This window comes from Seriola dumerili, unplaced genomic scaffold (assembly GCF_002260705.1).
Source record: "Seriola dumerili isolate Sdu_G_001 unplaced genomic scaffold, Sdu_1.0 BDQW01002174.1, whole genome shotgun sequence".
Lineage (NCBI taxonomy): Eukaryota > Metazoa > Chordata > Actinopteri > Carangiformes > Carangidae > Seriola > Seriola dumerili.
Window position 1 is genome coordinate 348009 of NW_019176429.1, and position 20670 is coordinate 368678.

The following is a 20670-nucleotide window of genomic DNA, read 5'->3' on the forward strand; positions in this document are numbered from 1 at the left end:
TAAGCATATAATGATGACGTGTACAGTTTGAGTAAAATGTGTGATTCAGTGTGATGAAATTGAGTGAGTTGAATAAAATACAGCACAGAACTAAGACAGTGTTTTTGTTTGGTTTTTGTTTAGGCTTCCATCTCAGTGCTACAGTGGTCACCAGTCAGGCTGGTCAGTCTAAAGGAGCCTACAATGTGGCGGTCATGTTTGATCGCTGCCGCATCACTTCCTGTAGCTGCACCTGCGGGGCTGGGGCCAAATGGTGCGCCCACGTGGTGGCACTCTGCCTCTTCAGGATCCACAATGTGAGTTTCTGTCAACACAAATGAATTCTGTCCAACAGTGTCACATTTTCATCAAATGAGCTTATCAAGAGAAACCATACCCCTCTGGCTGACCTGAGCCTGAGATACAGAGAGTGTGATGGTGGGTGTTATGAGTGGGGAGGCTTCTGTAGACTTCACTTATCGTAAGATTTCAGGAGTGCTTCATAGTTTACTTGTTAACTGTTAATTTAGTGTTGATGCTCATTACAGTGTGTGTGTGTGTGTGTGTGTGTGTGTGTGTGTGTATGTGTGTATGTGTGTGTGTGTGTGTGTGTTTGTGTGTGTGTAGGCCTCAGCAGTGTGTCTGAGGGCTCCAGTCTCTGAGTCTTTGTCCAGGCTGCAGAGGGACCAGCTCCAAAAGTTCGCTCAGTACCTCATCAGTGAGCTGCCTCAGCAGGTAAAACCAGCTGAACCAGCTGTTCTCTCTATAAACCAAACCACTGATGAAAATGCGAGTATGTATTTATATGATATACATGTCATGTATCTGACAAAGCAAGTAGGGTGTTAATTCAGCTTTGTATTTCAGATCCTACCCACAGCTCAGCGGCTGCTAGACGAGCTGCTCTCCTCTCAGTCTACTGCCATCAACACTGTGTGTGGAGCTCCAGGTACAGTAGCAATAATGAACACATACATATACACTATACACAGACATAGTTAGATCTTCAGTGTATGCGAGGAGAACCTAACTTATTCTGTCGCTGTGTGTTTGTTGCTGTCATGATGCACACTGTCTGACACTTCAACCAGAGAACAGTGGATCAGTTTCGGTCTACATTATTACATACTTCTGCAGCTAGATCGCAGTGATGTTCCCTGAATGCTGTCCCCTTGGTCTTGCTGAGGAGTGTGTTTACTCCAGTGTTGTGTCCATTGAGAGAGGGATTTTATTGTTGGGCAAACTGCTCAGTTTGTTCATCTGCTGTGAAACAGGACGAGGAAAGTCCTTGGATAAAAATGGAAAATAAAATGAACAATTGCTCGACTTAATCACACAGGACAGATTTTCCTCAGAATTGTTGCAAAAAAGCATACATTTACCACTGTGTGTGTGTGTGTGTGTGTGTGTGTGTGTGTGTGCCCAACAGCAGGCCCCTCAGCGTCTGACCAGAGCACCTGGTATTTGGATGAGTCGACCCTCAGCGACAACATCAAAAAGACTCTGCACAAGTTCTGTGGGCCCTCACCTGTCGTNCACACATATCCCCCTCTGTGTGTGTGTGTGTGTGTGTGTGTGTGTGTGTGTGTGTGTGTGTGTGTGTGTGTGTGTGTGTGTGTGTGTGTGTGTGTGTGTGTAGACCCAACAGCAGGCCCCTCAGCGTCTGACCAGAGCACCTGGTATTTGGATGAGTCGACCCTCAGCGACAACATCAAAAAGACTCTGCACAAGTTCTGTGGGCCCTCACCTGTCGTCTTCAGGTATGTGTCTCACGTAATAAACACATTACTCAAAAGAACTATTATTCAGACCTATTAGTGCAGCAGATAACTGCATATTTCAGGGAAATCTTTCAAATGTGGATACAAATGCTAAACTTGGCACAAATCCTCCCTTTAACTCTTTTGATAAAACACATCAGCCACTTAAAAATTCAAGGTTGCTGCCATTTCTGGCAAGTAAATGTTATTTTTTGCAGTAAGTTCATCCACTATTTTCTCATATGATTAATCTAGGTGTCAAATCAAACATTTAAAAATTCTGTGGTAAAATATGTGTTTCTTATGCCAGAAATGGCGCCATCTTGAATTTTTAAAATTACAAGTGGCTAATGGGATTTTTTTCAAGTGCATGGCCCCAGAGGGAAAAACATACCAATTTTGGTGCTTGTATCCACATTTGAAAGATTATTGTAGTTATCTGCTGCGCTAATACTCAAACACTCCTCTAACCCCTTTTCACACATTCACTTCACTTCACATTCAGATATGGAGCCAGTTTTACATGTCAGCCTTCTGTTTGAAGTAGACCCAGAGTAAAAACGTGTCGACACAGGAAGTGTTTCAGCTGTGTTTTTCAGTTGTTTACAGTGAGTGTGTGTCTGAATGAAGCCTGTGTAGACAGGTGGAGCGCTGAAACTGCTGCTGTCTCCGCTGACATTAATTGGACCATGTAATGTTTCCGTAACACTTCCCGGAATCGGAATTGAATGCAGTCACACTGAATGATGGCTAAAGGAAGTATTGTCCGGGGCGCCCTGGTGGCTCATCTGGTCGAGCACATACCATGTAGGCTCAGTCCTTACTGCGGGTCCCTTTGCTGCATGTCATCTCCTCTCTCTCCCCTATATTCCCTGTCTTCCTGTCTATCTCTCACTGTCCCTAACCCGTTAAGGCAGAAGTGCCCAAAAAATTACTTTTAAAAAAAGTATGTAATAAGCATTGTATCCATACGTCTGTGCCATGGAGCTCCAGTGTTTTTCAGAAACTATTAGAAACACAGAAAATAGCTGTACCCTGATACTGAATGACACATTTCTTCATTATGATCATCACAAATAACATATTTTCCTATCATTTAACTTTACCTCACTCTTTCTTCCTGATTGATTTATCACAGTGTTACTTCTGTAAAAACAGTGTTTTGTGTGTCTTTCACTCACAGTGATGTAAACTCCATGTACCTATCATCCACGGAGCCGCCGGCCGCCGCTGAGTGGGCATGTCTGCTGAGACCCCTGAGGGGCCGAGAGCCAGAAGGCATCTGGAACCTTCTGTCCATCGTCAGGGAGATGTTCAAGAGACGAGACAGCAACGCTGCTCCTCTGCTCGAGATCCTCACTGAGCAATGTCTCACCTACGAACAGGTACAAACTCAACACGACACGAGCTGTAGCTGCTGAAAGTAAACACACACTTATCATTATTATTATTATTATTATTTTTGTCGTTGTTGTTGTTATTATAATTGTTATTATTATTATATAGAATCACATAACCAATGTCATAAATGCTAGAAAAGCTGCGCCAGTTGAAATAGAAATGTCAAAATAATTCTCAACTCTCAATAATTTATAGTTTATAGGTTATAGGTCTGTACAGCACAGCGTCTGGTGACCTTGGATGTATACTGTACATTTTTTGACACACACACACACACACACGCATGCATACACACACACGCATACTCACACACACGCCTCACTGAGTTGTCTGACTGCTTGTGTTCAGATCATCAGTTGGTGGTACAGTGTTCGGACGTCAGCATCCCACAGCAGCGCCAGTGGCCACACCGGGCGCAGCAACGGCCAGTCGGAGGTGGCGGCTCACGCCTGTGCCAGCATGTGTGATGAGATGGTGGTGCTCTGGAGACTGGCGGTGCTTGACCCCACGATGAGTCCGTGCAGGTCAGACCACTTGACCACTGACACTAGGCTACACACTGCTTGTGGAGTTTTTTTATTTGGTCATGGAATATGATAAATCCCATGCAAACGTTTTGTTTATCAATTCATGATTCCATCAGTGACACAGGTAAGATGGTAGTAAATATTAAGTAGGGACTCAAGTGATAAATAAAGGCTGTTTGTTCTCTCCCAGGCGTCTGGAACTGGCAGGTCAGCTGAAGCAGTGGCACCTCAAGGTTATTGAGATCGTGAAGCGGGGGCAACATCGCAAGTCCCTGGACAAACTGTTCCAGGGCTTCAAGCCTGCTGTGGAGTCCTGCTACTTTAACTGGGAGGTGGCCTACCCACTGGACGGCATCACCTACTGCAGTGCTGATAAGAAGAGTGCCACGTTTTGCTGGTCCAGAGCAGTGCAGCATCAGAGAGGAGTCAAAGCTGCTGCAGGAGGGGGTGGAGAACCTCCTGAACCAGGGGGAGGGGGGAGAGCTGACGGTGGAGCTGGGGGAGATTATAAAGGAAGAGGAAGTGGATTGTCTCAACAGGAAGTGGCAGTGCGACCCAAGGAGACCATTCTGACCAAGAGGAAGGGTCTGTCAGTGAGCGGAGGGGGAGGGATGCTGGTCCGTCTGGGGGGCAGCGTCTCTCTCGCCCTGGAAGATGGAGGAGGGAAGTGCATGTACAAAGGGCCAGGCTCCTCCTCTGGAGGGAAGCTGAAGCTGACACAGGGAGGTGGGAAGGGGGCCTCTGTAGGAGGTCCTGGCGGGGGTGCAGGGTTAGCAGGTGGTAAGCATGCCAGTGCCAAGCGGAGAACCAGCAGTGAGGACAGCTCCCTGGAGCCCGACCTGGCTGAGCTCAGCCTGGATGATGGCTGCAGTCTGGCTCTGGGGGCTGAGGCCAGCAACACGTTTGAGTTTCTCCCCCCGCCACCAGAGATGCTGCCCTCCCCGAGCCCGCTGCTCAGAGACTCACGCAAGTACAGCAGCAGCAGTGGAGGCAAGATGTTTGAAGCAAAGCGTGTCAGCCATAGCTCTGCCCCACTTCCTGCTGCAGAGCCTGCTCCACCCTGCTTCCCTGCCAAAGAGACAGTGGTGGTGGTTATGGACATGCCCAACGCTGCAGAAAAGGAAGCAGAGCTGGAGGTGGAGTCCGTCCAGAACAGAGATGAAGATGTAGACTCAGCTGGCAGTAACCAGCCCTCCACCTCCACCACTACAGCAAGATCAGGCACCACTCAAACATCTGCCAAGGCACCGAGGGGTCGCAGAGAGACGGCGTCTGCTGGAGCAACAGCAGCAGCAGCAGCAGCAGGAAGCGCGGCTGCAGCTCCAAGTGGATCAGCTAACCAAGGAGCAGAGGCAGCAGGTGGAGCTGCAGGAGGAGAAGCTGTGGGCGAGGACGACTATCAGGCATACTACCTGAGTGCTGCCTCAGAGGAGGGAGCAGAAAGACAGCTGACTGACAATCACCAGGAGGAGGAGCCAGACATCTTTGCAGGGATCAAACCGCTGGAACAGGAGGGCCGCATGGAGGTAAGCAAGAAGACCCAATGGTGTGCTGGTTAAACTGTTCACAGCTGGGCCTTTACAGGTATGGATGTTATGATACAAATACCCACCCACCTTCCCATCATATTAACCACACAAATCACAGCCTCACACAATGTGAGCAAAATAGTAATTACCAAAAGAAGAAATCTAAATTTAATTGATCTTACTGTTGTGACATTACAACCTAAAGTGGCGTTCTCCTGTGGGCATGAAGCACTGACTGACAGTGTCAGTACTGTCATATGATTGGCGCAATATCTGTGTGGGTAGGCACTAAAAAATAGGTCAACGTTAGCCGTCATGCTGCCATTGCTTCATGATTGTGCACAAATCACAGAGTAGCATACGGACTGCTGAGGCCACAGTTAACTGGGTCTGGTCACTTGCCACCACCACATCTGGACCCCAGAAGTTTAGCAGTTTACAGGCTACCACATCTGACTGACATGTGCCCAAAGCCCACACATAAAAATGAACAAGAGTGCAGGGATCTTTGTGGGTCAAAACCCAACACACTGTCAGTGGGATGGCAGTTTAGATTTGGATCGTTGTGTTCTGCTGCCTTCATTTTCTCTTCCAAGTAAGTGGTTTAGATAATTGAGTTAAACTCCATCAGCTTAAAATCAGATTGCGTGTTGCTTGCTCTTAGTTCTGTCAGCGTGCATCTGAAATCGAACTAACGTTGAATATGTTCATTCCAAATTCCTGGTGGTTCACCCTGATGAATTCTTACATTTTATGGTCCAGGTCAGTGAGTTGACCAAAAAATTACCCAAATATGTTGGTTTATTCTCTAAACTGAGGCATTTTTTTTTACCACTTGAAGCACCTCAAACCTTACTAGTCCCTATTTGAGCCTCATATAAACTTTTCCTAGTTATCAGGAGAAACTACAGAAAAAAGTCATTTATCATGGTCAACAGTAAACGCTCCCACTGACCCTCTTCTCCATTGTTAGTTTTTTGAAGCTTACTGAATGTAATATCTTTGACAATGCTTGTATTATGTATAATGTTGTATTTAAGCTAAACGACACACTCCAGTTGACCTCCCCTCACATACAAACAAGACCAGAAAAAAAGCATCTTATATAAGCTTATTGAGGTGTTCCATTTTCACACGTTGTTATTATCATTGTGCTTTTACTTTACTTTTACTCTGAATTTTGTGTGTAATAAATGAATGATGATGATCTGTCTTCACAGCAAAGCTTGTGAGTAAAATGTTATAAATATGAATATATAATAATTAATTTATAATATAATGTTATAAATAGATTAACTGACAGAAAGGATTTTTTAAAAACTGCAAAGATTTCCCACAATTAAACACAATCTGTGATTTGTAAATCAATGTGATGAGGCTGTCCATTAGAGACTAGATCTACTGCTGGAGAATCCTCTGCTTTGCTGGTTGTAGATCGACTGAAACAGTGTTTACACCTGACTGGCTCTGATACCACTGGACAAAAATACTTCCCAGACACAGAGATGAAACCCCACTGCTGTTTGTACTGGCCTGAATACTGTTGCTGTGTGTGAGCAGGTGCTGTTTGCTTGTGCCGAGGCCCTCTACGCTCATGGCTACAGTAACGAGGCGTGCCGGCTGGCTGTGGAGCTGGCCAGAGACCTGCTAGCCAACCCTCCAGACCTAAAGGTGGAGCAGCCACAGACTAAGGTAGTCAGTGAACACAGTCTTCTCTTCTCTCCATCTGTTGTACAGTCGCAGTCTCCAAACTCATCAGTCAACATCTTGAACTGTGTAGAATGATATTGAGCCTTTCTGTTTTATATTAACTGTGTTACTGTGCCCATTTGTAATTGACCAACAAATATCAACTATACAAAAGGATAGAATTTCAAATTGAATCTGCTCATCACAAGTAAAGTTTTCATGTTCCATCATCATTATTTCCCTTGTTGTTGGATTTAGGGTAAGAAGAGCAAGGTGTCCACCAGCCGTCAGACGCAGGTAGCCACTAACACACTGTCGAAAGCCGCCTTCCTCCTCACTGTTCTCAGTGAACGGCTGGAGCTCCACAACCTGGCCTTCAGCACCGGCATGTTCTCCCTGGAACTCCAGAGACCACCGGCATCTACCAAAGCTCTGGAGGTCTGACACACACTCACGCATACACACACACACTCACACACACTCTGCACGGGTATTTATTTGGTCTGTTATAAAAGTAATTGTGCTATAAAACACTGTGGTTTTTCATTCTTTATTATCTAAGGATATCCAGTTAATGCAAAAGTGTAAATGAAGTACATAAGAAACTTTGCTCATGACAGGCATAGAAATAAATACATGAATGAGTAAAAAGTAAGTAAAGACTAAAGAAACTCCAGTTTCAGTGGATTGTTGACACTTGCGTGTCTGCCTGCTTTGAGCACCATCACACAGCATCACACCTGATTAACAATTTGAATCTTTCATGGATTAAATGGCAATTACTAATTGAGCTTCTTTACCTTGGTACACGTGGGTGAGCTGCTCCACAGTTGACAACAGAGGAGAGATGACAGAAAATGAGAGATGGGGAATGATTGAATGATTGCTTGACCTGATAGTATTGTTTCAATGAAGAGTGAGTGTCCTGAACATCACTCTGAAAAGGAGAGTTTGCCAAATGTTGTAAATTTAGTTGAATAACAAGTTGTCATTTTGGAATGGGCTTATTCCTGTATAAGCTCCATGCATGTGTGTTGTGTATGGTATATCTAAATGATAAGTATGTGGAGCGAACTGATGCTTGTGTGTGGGCTGACCAGGTGAAGCTGGCCTACCAGGAGTCAGAGGTGGTGGCTCTGTTGAAGAAGATTCCTCTGGGCCTGGTGGAGATGTCGGCCATCAGAGAGCGAGCCGAGCAGCTCAGAGACGGAAACTTCTGTGATTACAGACCTGTGCTGCCTCTCATGTTGGCCAGCTTCATCTTCGATGTGCTGTGTACCCCAGGTAAGTACCAAATATTGTTTGACCAGGCAACATTTTAAATAGAAGGATAAGATTGAAAGATTTTTTTCTTGGCCAGGTTCAATATCTGTCTGATAGTAAACGGCAAAGATGTAACATAAATACTGTATGTCCAACAAAAACAAATCAAGACCAGATACCTGAGAACTTCTTATGTTGTTTATGTTTCTGCCTTTATTTGACAGTAGCGATACAGACAGGAAAAAAAGAGGAGAGGGGTCTAGCATGCGACACAGCTGGATTCAGACCAGTGATGTTGCCATTACATGGTATATGTTTTAACCACGAGGCCTTGAAGGAATTATTCTGAATCTCTAAATGAAGATGTTTTAAATGGGAACTTCAAGAATTAACATCCTTTTCAATTTTATCCATATTGTTTGTGCAGTTGTGTCCCCAACGGGTTCCCGTCCACCAAGCCGCAACCGCAACAACGAGATGCCTGGTGATGAGGAGCTGGGCTTCGAGGCGGCTGTCGCTGCACTTGGTAAAAATATGATTTTCCTGATCCTTCATTTCTGCCTCAGTATCTGTTTTCCCCTCCTCACCACTTTTCTCTTTGTCTGTACCTTATCCCTCTTCATGTCTCCCCCCCTGTGTGACTGCAGGTATGAAGACCACAGTCAGTGAGGCAGAGCATCCTCTGCTGTGTGAAGGAACCAGACGGGTGAAGGGTGACCTGGCTCTGGCTCTCATGATCACCTACAAGGATGACCAGAGCAAGCTGAAGAAGGTAACCATCACTACTCTGATGTGAAGTGTGAAAAAGGTTCATCATATTGTTGAACTCAGAGAGAATGATCACCAACTCTGTAGCTTCCCTCAGCTCTGTCAAGCATCTCAGCTTTTTCAGCTCATTTCTCATGTTTTCAGTGAGAAAGCTCAGTGGGTTTCACTGCCCATTACCTGCTCAGACACAGTCAGAGACCAGCTGGTGGACATAGTGGAGCATTTAGCTGCTCAAGAGCCAGGTATTTTTTCAGGATCTCATGGTGACCAAACCATAATGTGTGGACAGAAACACAGCTCCAAATGATGTTAAAGCTCCATATTTTCCTCTTCTCCAGTGTTTTATTTTGAAGTGTTGATCCATAAGAAGATATATTTGTGGTTTTAAGAACCAAAAACCATCTCAGTATAGTTTTACATCTCCTCTCTCTGGCTTCTCTCTGGAGCTCTAGTAACTACAGGTCTGTGAGCCAATGAGAAGAGAGGAGGCTCTGAGCCTCTCTTCTGATTGGCTGACTGTTTTCTGAGTGATCCAATAAAAAGATATCAGGTAAACACTCAGAGAAACCAAATCCTGCAAGGTTGGATGGTGGGTCCAGGTGGGTGGAGCTTGGGGTGTGGCTAGGGTTGCCACCTTTTTATGTGACTTTGTCTGCGTCTACATCTAATAATGAGGAAAATAATCAGGAAAAAGTACATATATATATATATATATATATATATATACACACATATAATCTGTTAAGTAAAATAGAATGAATAAATAAAGAACAAGAACAGTCATCATTGTAATCATTGTATTATAGGTTTACTAAAGTAATTAGTGTTCGTTTAGGATCAATAAAGAATCAATATATTGATATAAAATGGTGAGTATGAGATGTAAAATCAATAAAAAGGCAGAGCATGAGGAGACTGATTATAGTTGTCATGTATAGTGCTGCTGTTTTTTCAGGCTGTGACATGCTCTCACATATACCGCTGCTTCTGTGGTGCTGGCACTGTTTTCTCCAAGTACATGTTGTATGTTAGTGTGGTCACAGGCTACTACTCTCTCTCTCTCTCTCGCATCCTCAGATATTGGATAAGTTGTTGGACAGGGAGAGTCAGACCCATAAGCCTCAGACTTTAAGCTCCTTCTACTCCAGCAAGCCGGCAGCTGGCAGCCAGCGCAGCCCGTCCAAACATACCGCCCCCAGCCACAGCAGCGGAGTGAGCGGAGCCACTGGGGGGGTCTCCAAGCACGCCCCCTCATCTTCCTCTGCAACAACTGTGGCAGCCTCTTCCTCCAGCTCTTCCTCTGCTGTGACACTGGCTGGAGAAGAGGTGGCTCATCAGGCCGATCTGAACCCAGTACAGAACAGCACAGCAGGGGAGAGTACTGCAGAGACCAGGGAGCATGGTGAGAACCTACACCCCCAACCCAGCACCCCTTCTTTAGGTGCCATGTCTTATGATACTGTTGAGGATCTACAGCAGTTTCAGGTTTCAAAAATAGTTATTAGACATTTACACTATACGCTAATAGGTTTCTCTATGCTGCACATTCACCCTTTTAGTTGAAAACATACATGTAGTTAGTTTTATAGTATTAAGTTCACCACAACATTTTTGAACACATGTTTATTGCGCTGCCAGGAGACTCTTGATTGAGTGTGTGTTTGATTTTGATTAGTTGCATTTGCAGCAAATTTTACTTGGTGAAATTGTGTTACAATGCATTCCTATATTCTCTGAACCTTTGGGTGAGCTACTCTAAAGCAGCGGTGAGCTATTAGCTCGCGAGCTACCTGTCGGAGACCCCTGCATTAGAGAATCACTCTGTGGTAACCCAGTATTCTTTGATGGAGATAGAACTCAGACTCTTTCCTCTCAGTATCAGATGGGCCTCCGTCATCAAATGACCAGCAGAATGAAACGGCTCCATTTAAGCTGGAGGCCACGGTGCCCAGTCGGCTGGCACTGGGGGCGCGCTGTGGATACAGCCAACGTTGCTGGGGCTCACCTGTGCGGCAGAAGAAGAAACACACAGGTACACACTTAGGCAATAATGTCTGTGTTTTTTATTGATCTGGTAGAGCATCAGAGAATACACAGCCTTTACTCTGTCACTACCTCCACTTACATCCACGGCATCATACAGGAAGTGTTTGAATCTGGGTCATATATGTGGTATTTCTGTACATCCAGCTTGTACCCAACAATGTGCCACATACTGAAACAGCTTCACATCAACGCACATAATAATGATGTGAAACATGATGTGATGGTCGTGGTGTTTGGACAGGCATGGCGAGTATCGACAGCAGTGCTCCGGAGACCACCTCGGACAGTTCCCCCACCCTCAGTCGCCGGCCGCTCCGGGGGAGCTGGGCAGCAACATCTTGGGGGCGGGGCCAGGACAGTGATAGTATCAGCAGTTCATCATCTGATTCACTGGGTTCCTCCTCCTCCAGTGGCTCTCGCAGGGCAGGGGGCGGGGCCAGAGCCAAGAGCACTGACACCAGCAGGTAAACACGTCCTCCTCATCAGATCCCTGATACTATAAAGTGGCTATTTTAAAGAGCGTATGTGATGCTATGTCACAACAAAGCAGTCACGCCTCTGCCCCAAGAGGCTCAGAGCCTACTCTCTCCTCATTGGCTCACCAAGATGTAAAACTACACTAAGATGGTTTTTGGATCTTAAAACCACTAATATATTTTCTTATGGATCAACACTTCAAATAAAACACAGGAGAAGAGGAAAATATGGAGCTTTAAACAGATATTACCTAAGCCAAAGCAAAACTGAGCCAAATGATGATCAGTGGTATACTGAGATACAAGCAGGAGCCAACAATAAACTCCCTGCTTAGCTTGGTCTGCAGGTAGTCTGGTCAGTCTTGTCACATGCTGCAGCAGATAACTGCATATGTCAGAGGGATCTTTCAAATTTGGATACAAATGCTAAACTTGACACAAATCCTCCTTGGGTATTACTCTTTAGATAACACAGGTTGGCCACTTGAAAATTCAAGATGGCTGCCATTTCTGGCAAGTAAATGTTCTTTTTTCATCCACTATTTTCTCATATGAATGATCCAGGTGCCAAATATTACTCTCAAAAAAGCTCGCCAACTAGCCTAACGCTAGCGAGTTAACCTAGCAAGCTAATGTTAAGACAAGTCATTCATAATAAATGGTTTACAACTACATTGTGTTTTATGCAGAATTTTTCACATTACATATTAGACACTGCACAAATAAAGCTCTGAGGAAATGTGAGAGTTGTGAATTTGACATCCTCATAGTCTAAAACAGGTTTACATTACAAAATCATTTCAATCTGTCCTGTGGGTAAAATTCTGTGGTACAAAACTGTCATGAAATGGCATAGGAAACATATTATTAGTCAGATTAGTGCGGCAGTTCTCTCCTGCAGTAATCTGACAAGGGGTATAATGGTGGAAATTCTTTAAATACCCATCAAACTGACTTTAATACTATCAATAAACTGTTGATGTCCACATGTGTAAATCCCAATGTTTAAGAGAACAGTGCAGACAACAGTAAAAACGTGGGTCAGAGATGAGCTGAAGTTGAGCTGAGGAGCTGGTTTTCTTCTGAGCAGGTTTCCCTGATAACAAACCTGATTTATTCTGAACAACTAAATTCTAATAAACTTGTCGTACTTGTCTGTGTGTTCAGGTACAAAGGGAGACGTCCAGAGTGCCACGCCCCCCACGTGCCCAACCAGCCATCAGAGGCAGCAGCCCACTTTTACTTTGAGCTTGCCAAGACTGTTCTGATCAAAGCCGGTGGAAACTCCTCCACCTCCATTTTTACCCAGCCCTCAGCCAGCGGGGGCCACCAGGGGCCCCACAGAAACCTGCACCTGTGTGCCTTTGAGATTGGTCTGTATGCTCTTGGCCTCCACAACTTTGTCTCACCCAACTGGCTGTCCAGGACCTACTCGTCCCATGTGTCCTGGATAACTGGTGAGGAGGAGTGTGTGCGTGTGTGTGTGTGAGTGATAGAGGGAGTTAGACAGAAACATGCAAACCCAGATGTTCTAATCCACTGTCTTTTAACCTCTCAGGCCAGGCCATGGAGATCGGCAGCGCTGCCCTCAACATTTTGGTGGAGTGTTGGGATGGTCACCTCACCCCTCCAGAGGTGGCATCCCTCGCAGACCGAGCATCGCGGGCCAGGGACCCCAACATGGTCCGGGCAGCAGCAGAGCTGGCCCTGAGCTGCCTGCCTCATGCTCACGCCCTGAATCCTAATGAAATCCAGAGAGCCCTGGTGCAGTGCAAAGAGCAGGTACTGTGGGAGTGGGTTTACAGTTCAGAACAATTGAGCAACCTGTTGCAATGTACATCAAATGTTGCTGAATGTGTTTGTAAGTGTGCTTGGTTCCAACATGTCAAGATAATTCCTTTTTGAATTGAATTTAGTAAATTTTATCTTTTAGTAATTTCGGGATTTGATTAAAATGCAATGATAAAATCCTAATTGCAGCTGAACTTCTATTAAACTGTTAGTCAGTTCAAATCTATGAAACTGAAACCTACTGCTAATGAAACCAATGATTAATTGTAGTAAATAAAGTCAAATGAATGATCCATTTTGATCTTCTTCACTTCCCTGTCTTCATCTGTCCCCGTCTGTCCCTGTCTCCCTCCAGGACAATGTGATGCTAGAGAAGGCCTGCATGGCAGTAGAAGAAGCAGCTAAGGGTGGAGGTGTGTACCCTGAGGTTCTGTTTGAGGTGGCCCACCAGTGGTACTGGCTGTACGAGCAGTCAGTGGGCGGGGGCTCAGGCCAGCAGCGGGAGACCTCTGGGCGCTGCGGGGCAAACGGGGGTTCGGGCAGGAGGCCCCCTGAATCCAGCTGCGTGCTTGACAGCGGGGCGAACATGGAGTCTACGGGGGTGGCGACGGTCACAGCCTCGGTCACCGCAGCAGCCGTCGTACCCGTCATCTCTGTGGGCTCCACCATCTACCAGTCCCACACCATGCCTGGGCAGGCCATGGCTCACCCCCACAGCCAGGGCCTCCACCCGTATACCACCATCCAGGCCCATCTCCCCACCGTCTGCACCCCCCAGTACCTGGGACACCCTCTGCAGCATGTCCCCCGCCCCACCGTCTTCCCTGTGTCTGGAGCTGCATATCCACAGGTCAGAACTGGTCTTCACACGGACACTGGGCTTTATGTGGAATTTCTTTTTATTAAGAAACAGAGACGCTGGACAGTTTTAATGTTGTCTTTACATCTTGGAATGGCAGCTGGCAGACAGTGACATGGCCTGACACACGTGAGCAATTTTCAAAATAAAAATAAATAAAATAAAAACAAAAAAATAAATAATGATAAGATTAAAAAAACTTACTTAAAACTTTCACTTGCCTCTCGGGGGTTGTTTTCACAGATGAAAAACTTATCCTGGCAAAAAAAAAAAAAACAAATGATTTCACTTGCCTTTCACGGCAAGAAAAGTGGCCTGGAAAAGTGGACAATACAAAGAGAAGAAAAACCGCAAAATGCCAATATAAAATAATTAAAAAGAAGATAAATAATAGATAATAATATAATATGTACAATTAAACAAAAATAGCAGCAGAAAAGGGAGATTCCACAGCACAGCACGTCACTGTGATAGAAAAGCATCAAATCCCCAGAGTAGAGAAGCTGGAACCAGAGAAGATTTTATATTGATGCCTAAAAAAATGATTTAATGATTAATTGGTTTTCAGAGAGTTAACTTAAGTATCCGTTTAATCAACTACTACATTTCCTCTCTGCTGTTTCTCTATTCGGCAGATTTCTGTGTTTCCGGAACAGGTTTTCTTATGAACAAAGTGTTGCTTAGCTGAGGTGGAAAATCTGTCCTACAAATAAAGAGAAGATGTGATAATAGCTTGTGGACACAGTGTCTTAACGTACATCCATTACAGCTGAAATGATTACTTGATTAATTGATAAGTCATTAATCCACATTTTCTGTGGATTAATCATTGAATTGAGAGAATAAGTGGCGCTAGGGGAAACGCCCACACAGTTTCAGGGTCTGTTACTCTCACTTATACACAGATGAATCTTTAAATCTGCCGGTGTTGTGATAGAAACATTGTTTGTTCCGTACAAATCTTCTCACACTTCTTTCATTTTTCGTGGTACAGTCGAGTGCAGGTCACTCAGCCTAACTGTTTGTGCACATGTGTGTGTTTGTGTGTGTGTGTGTGTGTGTGTGTGTGTGTGTGTGTTCCTCCTCAGGGAATGCACCCAGCCTTCATAGGGGCCCAATACCCATTCTCAGTGGCTGCTGGCCCCCAGCCACCAATGGCAGCCACAGCTGTGACCTTCCCTGGTGTCCCTGTACCGTCCATGACTCAGATCGCCGTCCATCCCTACCACACTGAGACCGGCCTGCCCCTCAGCACCACTGTAGCAGGTCAGGACTACACACTGTGTGTTAGCTGTCATCAGTGTTCTTCTAAATGTAAGCCACTTCAGATATAGTACATTGGTAAGTGTTATAGCACCACGGGATGAGTATGTTAGTCAGTGCTGAACCGTATGTTGTGCTTGTCATGATTGACAGTTGGCAGCGTCCACGCGGGCCCCACCATCCAGGCCATCCAGGGAGCATCACTACCCTCCCTCTCCTCCCAGCCAGGCTCACTGGTCAGCACGCCTTTCCCAGCAGAGGACGAGCAGCACAGCCAGCCAATCAGCCAGCAGGGCCTGCACTACCTGCACTCTGCCTACAGAGTTGGTGAGGAGTCTGTGACCTACGGTTATGTTTTCCTCTAACCAGTGTGCACATAGTAGAGAGGATGAACTGAACACATGTGATCTCTGTCGCTCCTCTGTGTGAAGGCATGCTGGCGTTAGAGATGCTGGGCAGGAGGGCTCACAACGACCACCCCAACAACTTCTCCAGGAGCCCACCTTACACCGAGGACGTCAAGTGGCTGCTGGGACTGGCTGCGAGGCTGGGTGAGCTCACACATGCATGAATGGACAGCAAAGGAGCCGGGACTTTAGTGGCTGATACAGGAATTTAATGGCTAGTTAACAGATTGTTTATGCATCTGGTTCATACTTGAGTGTGGCTGTGCAGCTAGCAGCGGACAGCTACAATAAGAAGAGCAAAAGAAGAACTGATCAATCAAACAATCAATCAATCAATCAGACTTTATTTGCATATGTAACACAAAGTTCATAAAAGCAATAAAAAAACAACCCCTCACCCTCTCAAAAACTGTCCCCTCCCCCTTAACTGTCACTTCCTGTTTTCTCCATCTATATAACCAACCCTGTCCTTCCTCTTATTCCCCTCTGTGTGTCCGTCCTGTCAGGAGTCAACTACGTGTACCAGTTCTGTGTCGGAGCAGCAAAAGGCGTCCTCAGTCCGTTCGTCCTGCAGGAGATCATCATGGAGGCTCTGCAGAGGCTGAACCCCGCCCACATCCACGCTCACCTCCGAACACCTGCTTTCCACCAGCTCGTCCAGCGCTGCCAACAGGCCTACCTGCAGGTACGACACACCCCCGCCCACGCTGCAGCCTAGCCTGTACTTATAATGGAGCAACTGCCATTTCATTTAACTTGTTGCCTCTGACATTATATTTTTAATATGGGGAGGGGTTTATGTTAATGATGTGTGGTCCCTGCAACTCATTTCCAGTCCACACACAAGCTGCTAGAAGATGCCAAGAGCGATTAACTTAAAGTATGTCACTGAAGGAAACATGTTTACTGCTGTAATCCTGAATAAGCCTGAATCTGAAATAGACTGCACTTATATAGCAACAACTCAAAGTGCAAGCCACATTCACACACACACACACACACACACACACACACACACACACCCACTCATACACTCACTTTGGGGTTCAGTATCTTGCCCAAGGCAACACTTCGACACACCAACTGGAGGAGCCAGGGATCAAACCACCAACCCTCTGATTAGTGGACGACCCGCTCTACCTCCTGAGCCACATTTGTCCCCATCGCTTTCAAAATTCAAATTTATTTAAAAACTGCAAACAGCTGACCAGAGTGCTGCACAACATCACCAAAACAACAAAACAACAACCAAATGAGGGAGGCAGCTGATCTTGGCACACTACATAACACCAACACTAATGAGAATAAATATGTTTTGAGTAAAGAGTTGAAAGAGTGGATGGATACGGCAGTTCTGATTGACATGGGCAGGCTGTTCCACAGTCTCTGGGCCATGACTGAGAAAGCACCCGAGGAGACCCCTGCCTGACGATCTGAGGGGCCTGTATGTAGTGTAGGAGGTTGAAAGGTCTGTAATGTAGGGGGGAGTTAATCCACTGAGGGCTTCAATAAACAGTAAAAACTTTTTGTAAGTCAGTTCTTGCTCTGGTGAAGGAAGATGATGTTTCTGTTCTTAATCCGGCCTACAGAGCTCTGATTGGCTCAGAAACAGCTGTCAGTGAGCACATCTGACCAATCTGAATCCAATCATGGATGTGGGCAGCAATTGAGACTGGAACCAGAGACATTTTTCTACAGTCCACTTCAGACTGAACAGCTCAATAACTAAGAACCACATTTGTATCACACATATCTGGATAGTAATAGAAATAAAGATTCAAAGACTCTTTAATCACAGGCATAGACAGGATGTGCATGAGTGAACAGCTCTCATCAGATTGAATGGGCCGCCATGCTTTCTCCATTCTATAACTCATCAGTCTTGACTCATGCTGCTGTGTCTCAGTGCTGTTTGATCACCGTCACACCTCCCTCCCTGTCTCCGCAGTACATCCACCATCGGCTCATCCACCTGACACCTGCTGACTACGATGACTTCGTCAACATCATCCGCAGCGCTCGAGGTGCTTTCTGCCTGACGCCCGTGGGTATGATGCAGTTCAACGACGTGCTGCAGAACCTGAAGAGGGGCAAGCAGACCAAGGAGCTGTGGCAGCGCATTTCCCTGGAGATGGCAACCTTCTCTCCCTGAGCAGCACGCTGAGCGAGGGTGTGCTGGGCCCTGGCCTGGGCCTGGGTCTGGGTCTGGGTCTGGGCCGAGCTTGAGGAGTCCCATCTAGCACCTACTCGGCCTCCAGCATTTCTACTGCCACTGCACTGAGCCGGCCACATTTCTGCTGTCTGGCTCTGTCGGGGAGCCTCCTCCCTGTGATGTGGACTCAGCAAACACAGCACACAGGCAGTACAATCAGCTCCCGAACCCCCAACCCACAGAGACTTCCTTTTTTATGGGTGTTTGTAGGCCCAGAGCTCAGAGGAGGAGCCGGGTCACCTCCCTGCTCCCCTCTGTTCTTGACTGACTCCTCACTCTTGTTTTATCATGGTTCCTGTTTGTGTAACTGTGGAATTAAAGTGTACTCCTTCGTTTCTGCATCTAACTCGTCTCTTCCATTTCCCCTAAACTGAAGATATCGATGGGGATTTCTCACCCTCCATCCTCACTTCATTTCCAGTGTTTAGTAGTTTTGTTTAGCTTTGTTCTGAATGAATGAGTGTGAGTCATTTTCACGCTGCAACATTCCTGTCCAGAGTGGCAGCTGCTGTCACTGTGGATCTGAATCTTTGCAGGAGAAAAGGAAGATTTGCAAGGAATAAAAAAAAAAATAAAAAAAAAAGGTTTAATATGAGAAATTATATTGTCAGTACGGGTGAGGATTTTTCAGTATTTTGTTTAATCTTTTTTGATACTTTGTATAGAATATTGACATGTAAGCAGAGAGAAATGGGAAGAGAATGAGAGAGTGTTAAAGGTGCTGTTGTTGTGTGGGATTCATATTTACATTTCAGCCTGGCTGAGGAGTGACATGACCACAGCTCCAGACCAAAACCAGAGGCCGTCTAACCACTACTGGGCCAAGCCGGGTCACTAGGGGCTCTCCAGTTTCACTCAGTGATAGAACATCTGGATCAGGCCTTTGTAATGACCTGTTAACAGGGCTGAGGATCTTTTTATTTTTTCAGAGTTCCTTAAAGCAACATGAGGAGTAGCGTTTCTTTTTTTTTCCTATTAGGAGCTCCACACATTTTCAGTATCAATCCCAAATTTCAATACTTTTTTTTTTCTACATATAAATTTGTTTTTCTACAAAAGATATCACAAAACAACTCATTTGTCAAATTCGGTCTGTAATGCTGTCTAAACACAACATCTGTACAAAATCACTGCTAAAAGAAAAAAAGAAAAAAACAAAATTAGGATTTACATCAAGTGGTCAGAAAAGGAGCATTCAGTGCCACTGGGTTTTGATCATCAGTCCATATCCAGCCCTTGTTTTAAGCATTCAAATCACTGACTAATTCAAATGCACAGACGGCAGTAGCTGATGTGGATGACAGTCCCAGACATTTCCCTTTTTAACAGTGCAGGGAAACAGCTGTGTGTTTGCTCTCTCTCTCTCTCGGATGTGCTGATGTTAACCAGACCTGCATTTGCCAAACTGATCAGTTAGTCCTCGTCATTGTCTCTCCAAGTTTATCTTCTTGTAAAACCAGATCCCTCCACTGGTCACCAGGAGCAGTAACAGAGCCGTTCTGGCCTCACAGCTGACATGTCTGCTCTGTGGTTTATGAGGACGGTTTGGTTTTACAAGGGAGAAAAGATGGTTGAGGTCTAAGCATTTGGTTTTTCAATGGGAAGCATGTTGGGCTGTCATATACGCACACACTTTACTGAATACGTGTTAGTGTATTGAAATGAGACACAGGTGGTTTGGCTGTGGAGAGCCCTGCTTCACTGAGCCTCGTGACCCGGATCTGTCAGTGAGTGGCCCCCTTCCCCTCAGTGTGGTTAGCTCATAGACCGTGGTGCTGTTACTTTAAGACATGTTGATGTTCCATCTCTGTCCTGGCAGCTGCTGTGGTTCTGAACCTGCCTCTCTGATTGGCTCTGGACCTCACAGGTGAAGTTGACTTAGTAGAAAATGTACTGTGATATTTTTGTATTCCTCAAAAAGTGTAGCTCGATTGAAAAGTTATATATGTGCTGATTGCAAAAGGTTCTAATTTAGAGTGAAATGAATAAATAAAAAGTTAAAAGCAATACTAAAAGTGTAGAGTTTACTTAATAAAGTTCATTAAAAACACTAACATGCTGTGACTGATGTGTGGGGTTCATTGGGAGGTCTAGTTCATTTATATCCAGTTTAAACCTGAGGCTGCAGCAGCCTCTCAGCAGTGACCACCAGAGGGCGCAGCACGCTCTGTTATTAGATCATCAACAGTCGGGACCAGACTCTGCTCTCAGCAACACAACTCACACCTCAGATGTTTTGATTTTCCACATTTCTATTCATCCTGGAGAGCTGTTTTCATCAAAGCAACAACCATCAGTATGTCTGAGTAGGTCTGCATTTATGCAGCACATGAATATACAGGGTTTTTTTTAAGAATATCTTTTTTTGTCAGTAGCTCTACATTAATTTGATCCTGTAGAAATTCGGCATCATGTGAAATCAACAAGAAGCACATGGAGCTGAAGCAGTGATCCAGAGCTGAAGGACCTGGCCCAGGCCTGGTCCTCTCTGTGTGGAGTTTGCATGTTGTCGCCTGGTTTATGTCCCTGACTTCCACATCCAGGTTTGCTTAATGTGCATAATAATGCTACTGCACTGAGATGATGATTGCATGTCACGGAATAATTATCAAAGCTCAAAGCTCCGCTATCTAGAGAAGATAATTATTCCATTACCTCGAGATATCGGGATAATTATGCAGAAACATATAAATAAAGAAA

The 20670-nt window shown here is 45.4% G+C and overlaps 1 protein-coding gene across 5 annotated transcripts in view; it reads left to right on the plus strand.

Annotated features, from left to right (window-relative positions):
* Nucleotides 1-18557, plus strand: part of zswim8 (zinc finger SWIM-type containing 8) — a 33114-nt gene extending 14557 nt beyond the window's left edge. The window contains exons 4-27 of one of the 5 annotated variants that reach the window (XM_022769022.1): nt 124-296; nt 607-714; nt 847-928; nt 1619-1739; nt 2923-3124; nt 3489-3664; nt 3858-5193; nt 6757-6888; nt 7144-7323; nt 7986-8169; nt 8373-8456; nt 8576-8674; nt 8796-8920; nt 9994-10318; nt 10793-10948; nt 11204-11426; nt 12606-12895; nt 12997-13220; nt 13585-14079; nt 15177-15402; nt 15505-15678; nt 15783-15902; nt 16265-16443; nt 17707-18557. In XM_022769022.1, the coding sequence (XP_022624743.1) occupies nt 124-296; nt 607-714; nt 847-928; nt 1619-1739; nt 2923-3124; nt 3489-3664; nt 3858-5193; nt 6757-6888; nt 7144-7323; nt 7986-8169; nt 8373-8456; nt 8576-8674; nt 8796-8920; nt 9994-10318; nt 10793-10948; nt 11204-11426; nt 12606-12895; nt 12997-13220; nt 13585-14079; nt 15177-15402; nt 15505-15678; nt 15783-15902; nt 16265-16443; nt 17707-17910 (5618 nt within the window). In that variant the 3' untranslated portion in view covers nt 17911-18557. Of the gene's footprint in view, nt 1-123; nt 297-606; nt 715-846; nt 929-1618; nt 1740-2922; nt 3125-3488; nt 3665-3857; nt 5194-6756; nt 6889-7143; nt 7324-7985; nt 8170-8372; nt 8457-8566; nt 8675-8795; nt 8921-9993; nt 10319-10792; nt 10949-11203; nt 11427-12605; nt 12896-12996; nt 13221-13584; nt 14080-15176; nt 15403-15504; nt 15679-15782; nt 15903-16264; nt 16444-17706 lie in introns of all 5 variants that reach the window. The other 4 variants (XM_022769023.1, XM_022769024.1, XM_022769025.1 and 1 more) reach the window with 4 other exon arrangements.
* Nucleotides 18558-20670: the final 2113 nt, after the last annotated feature.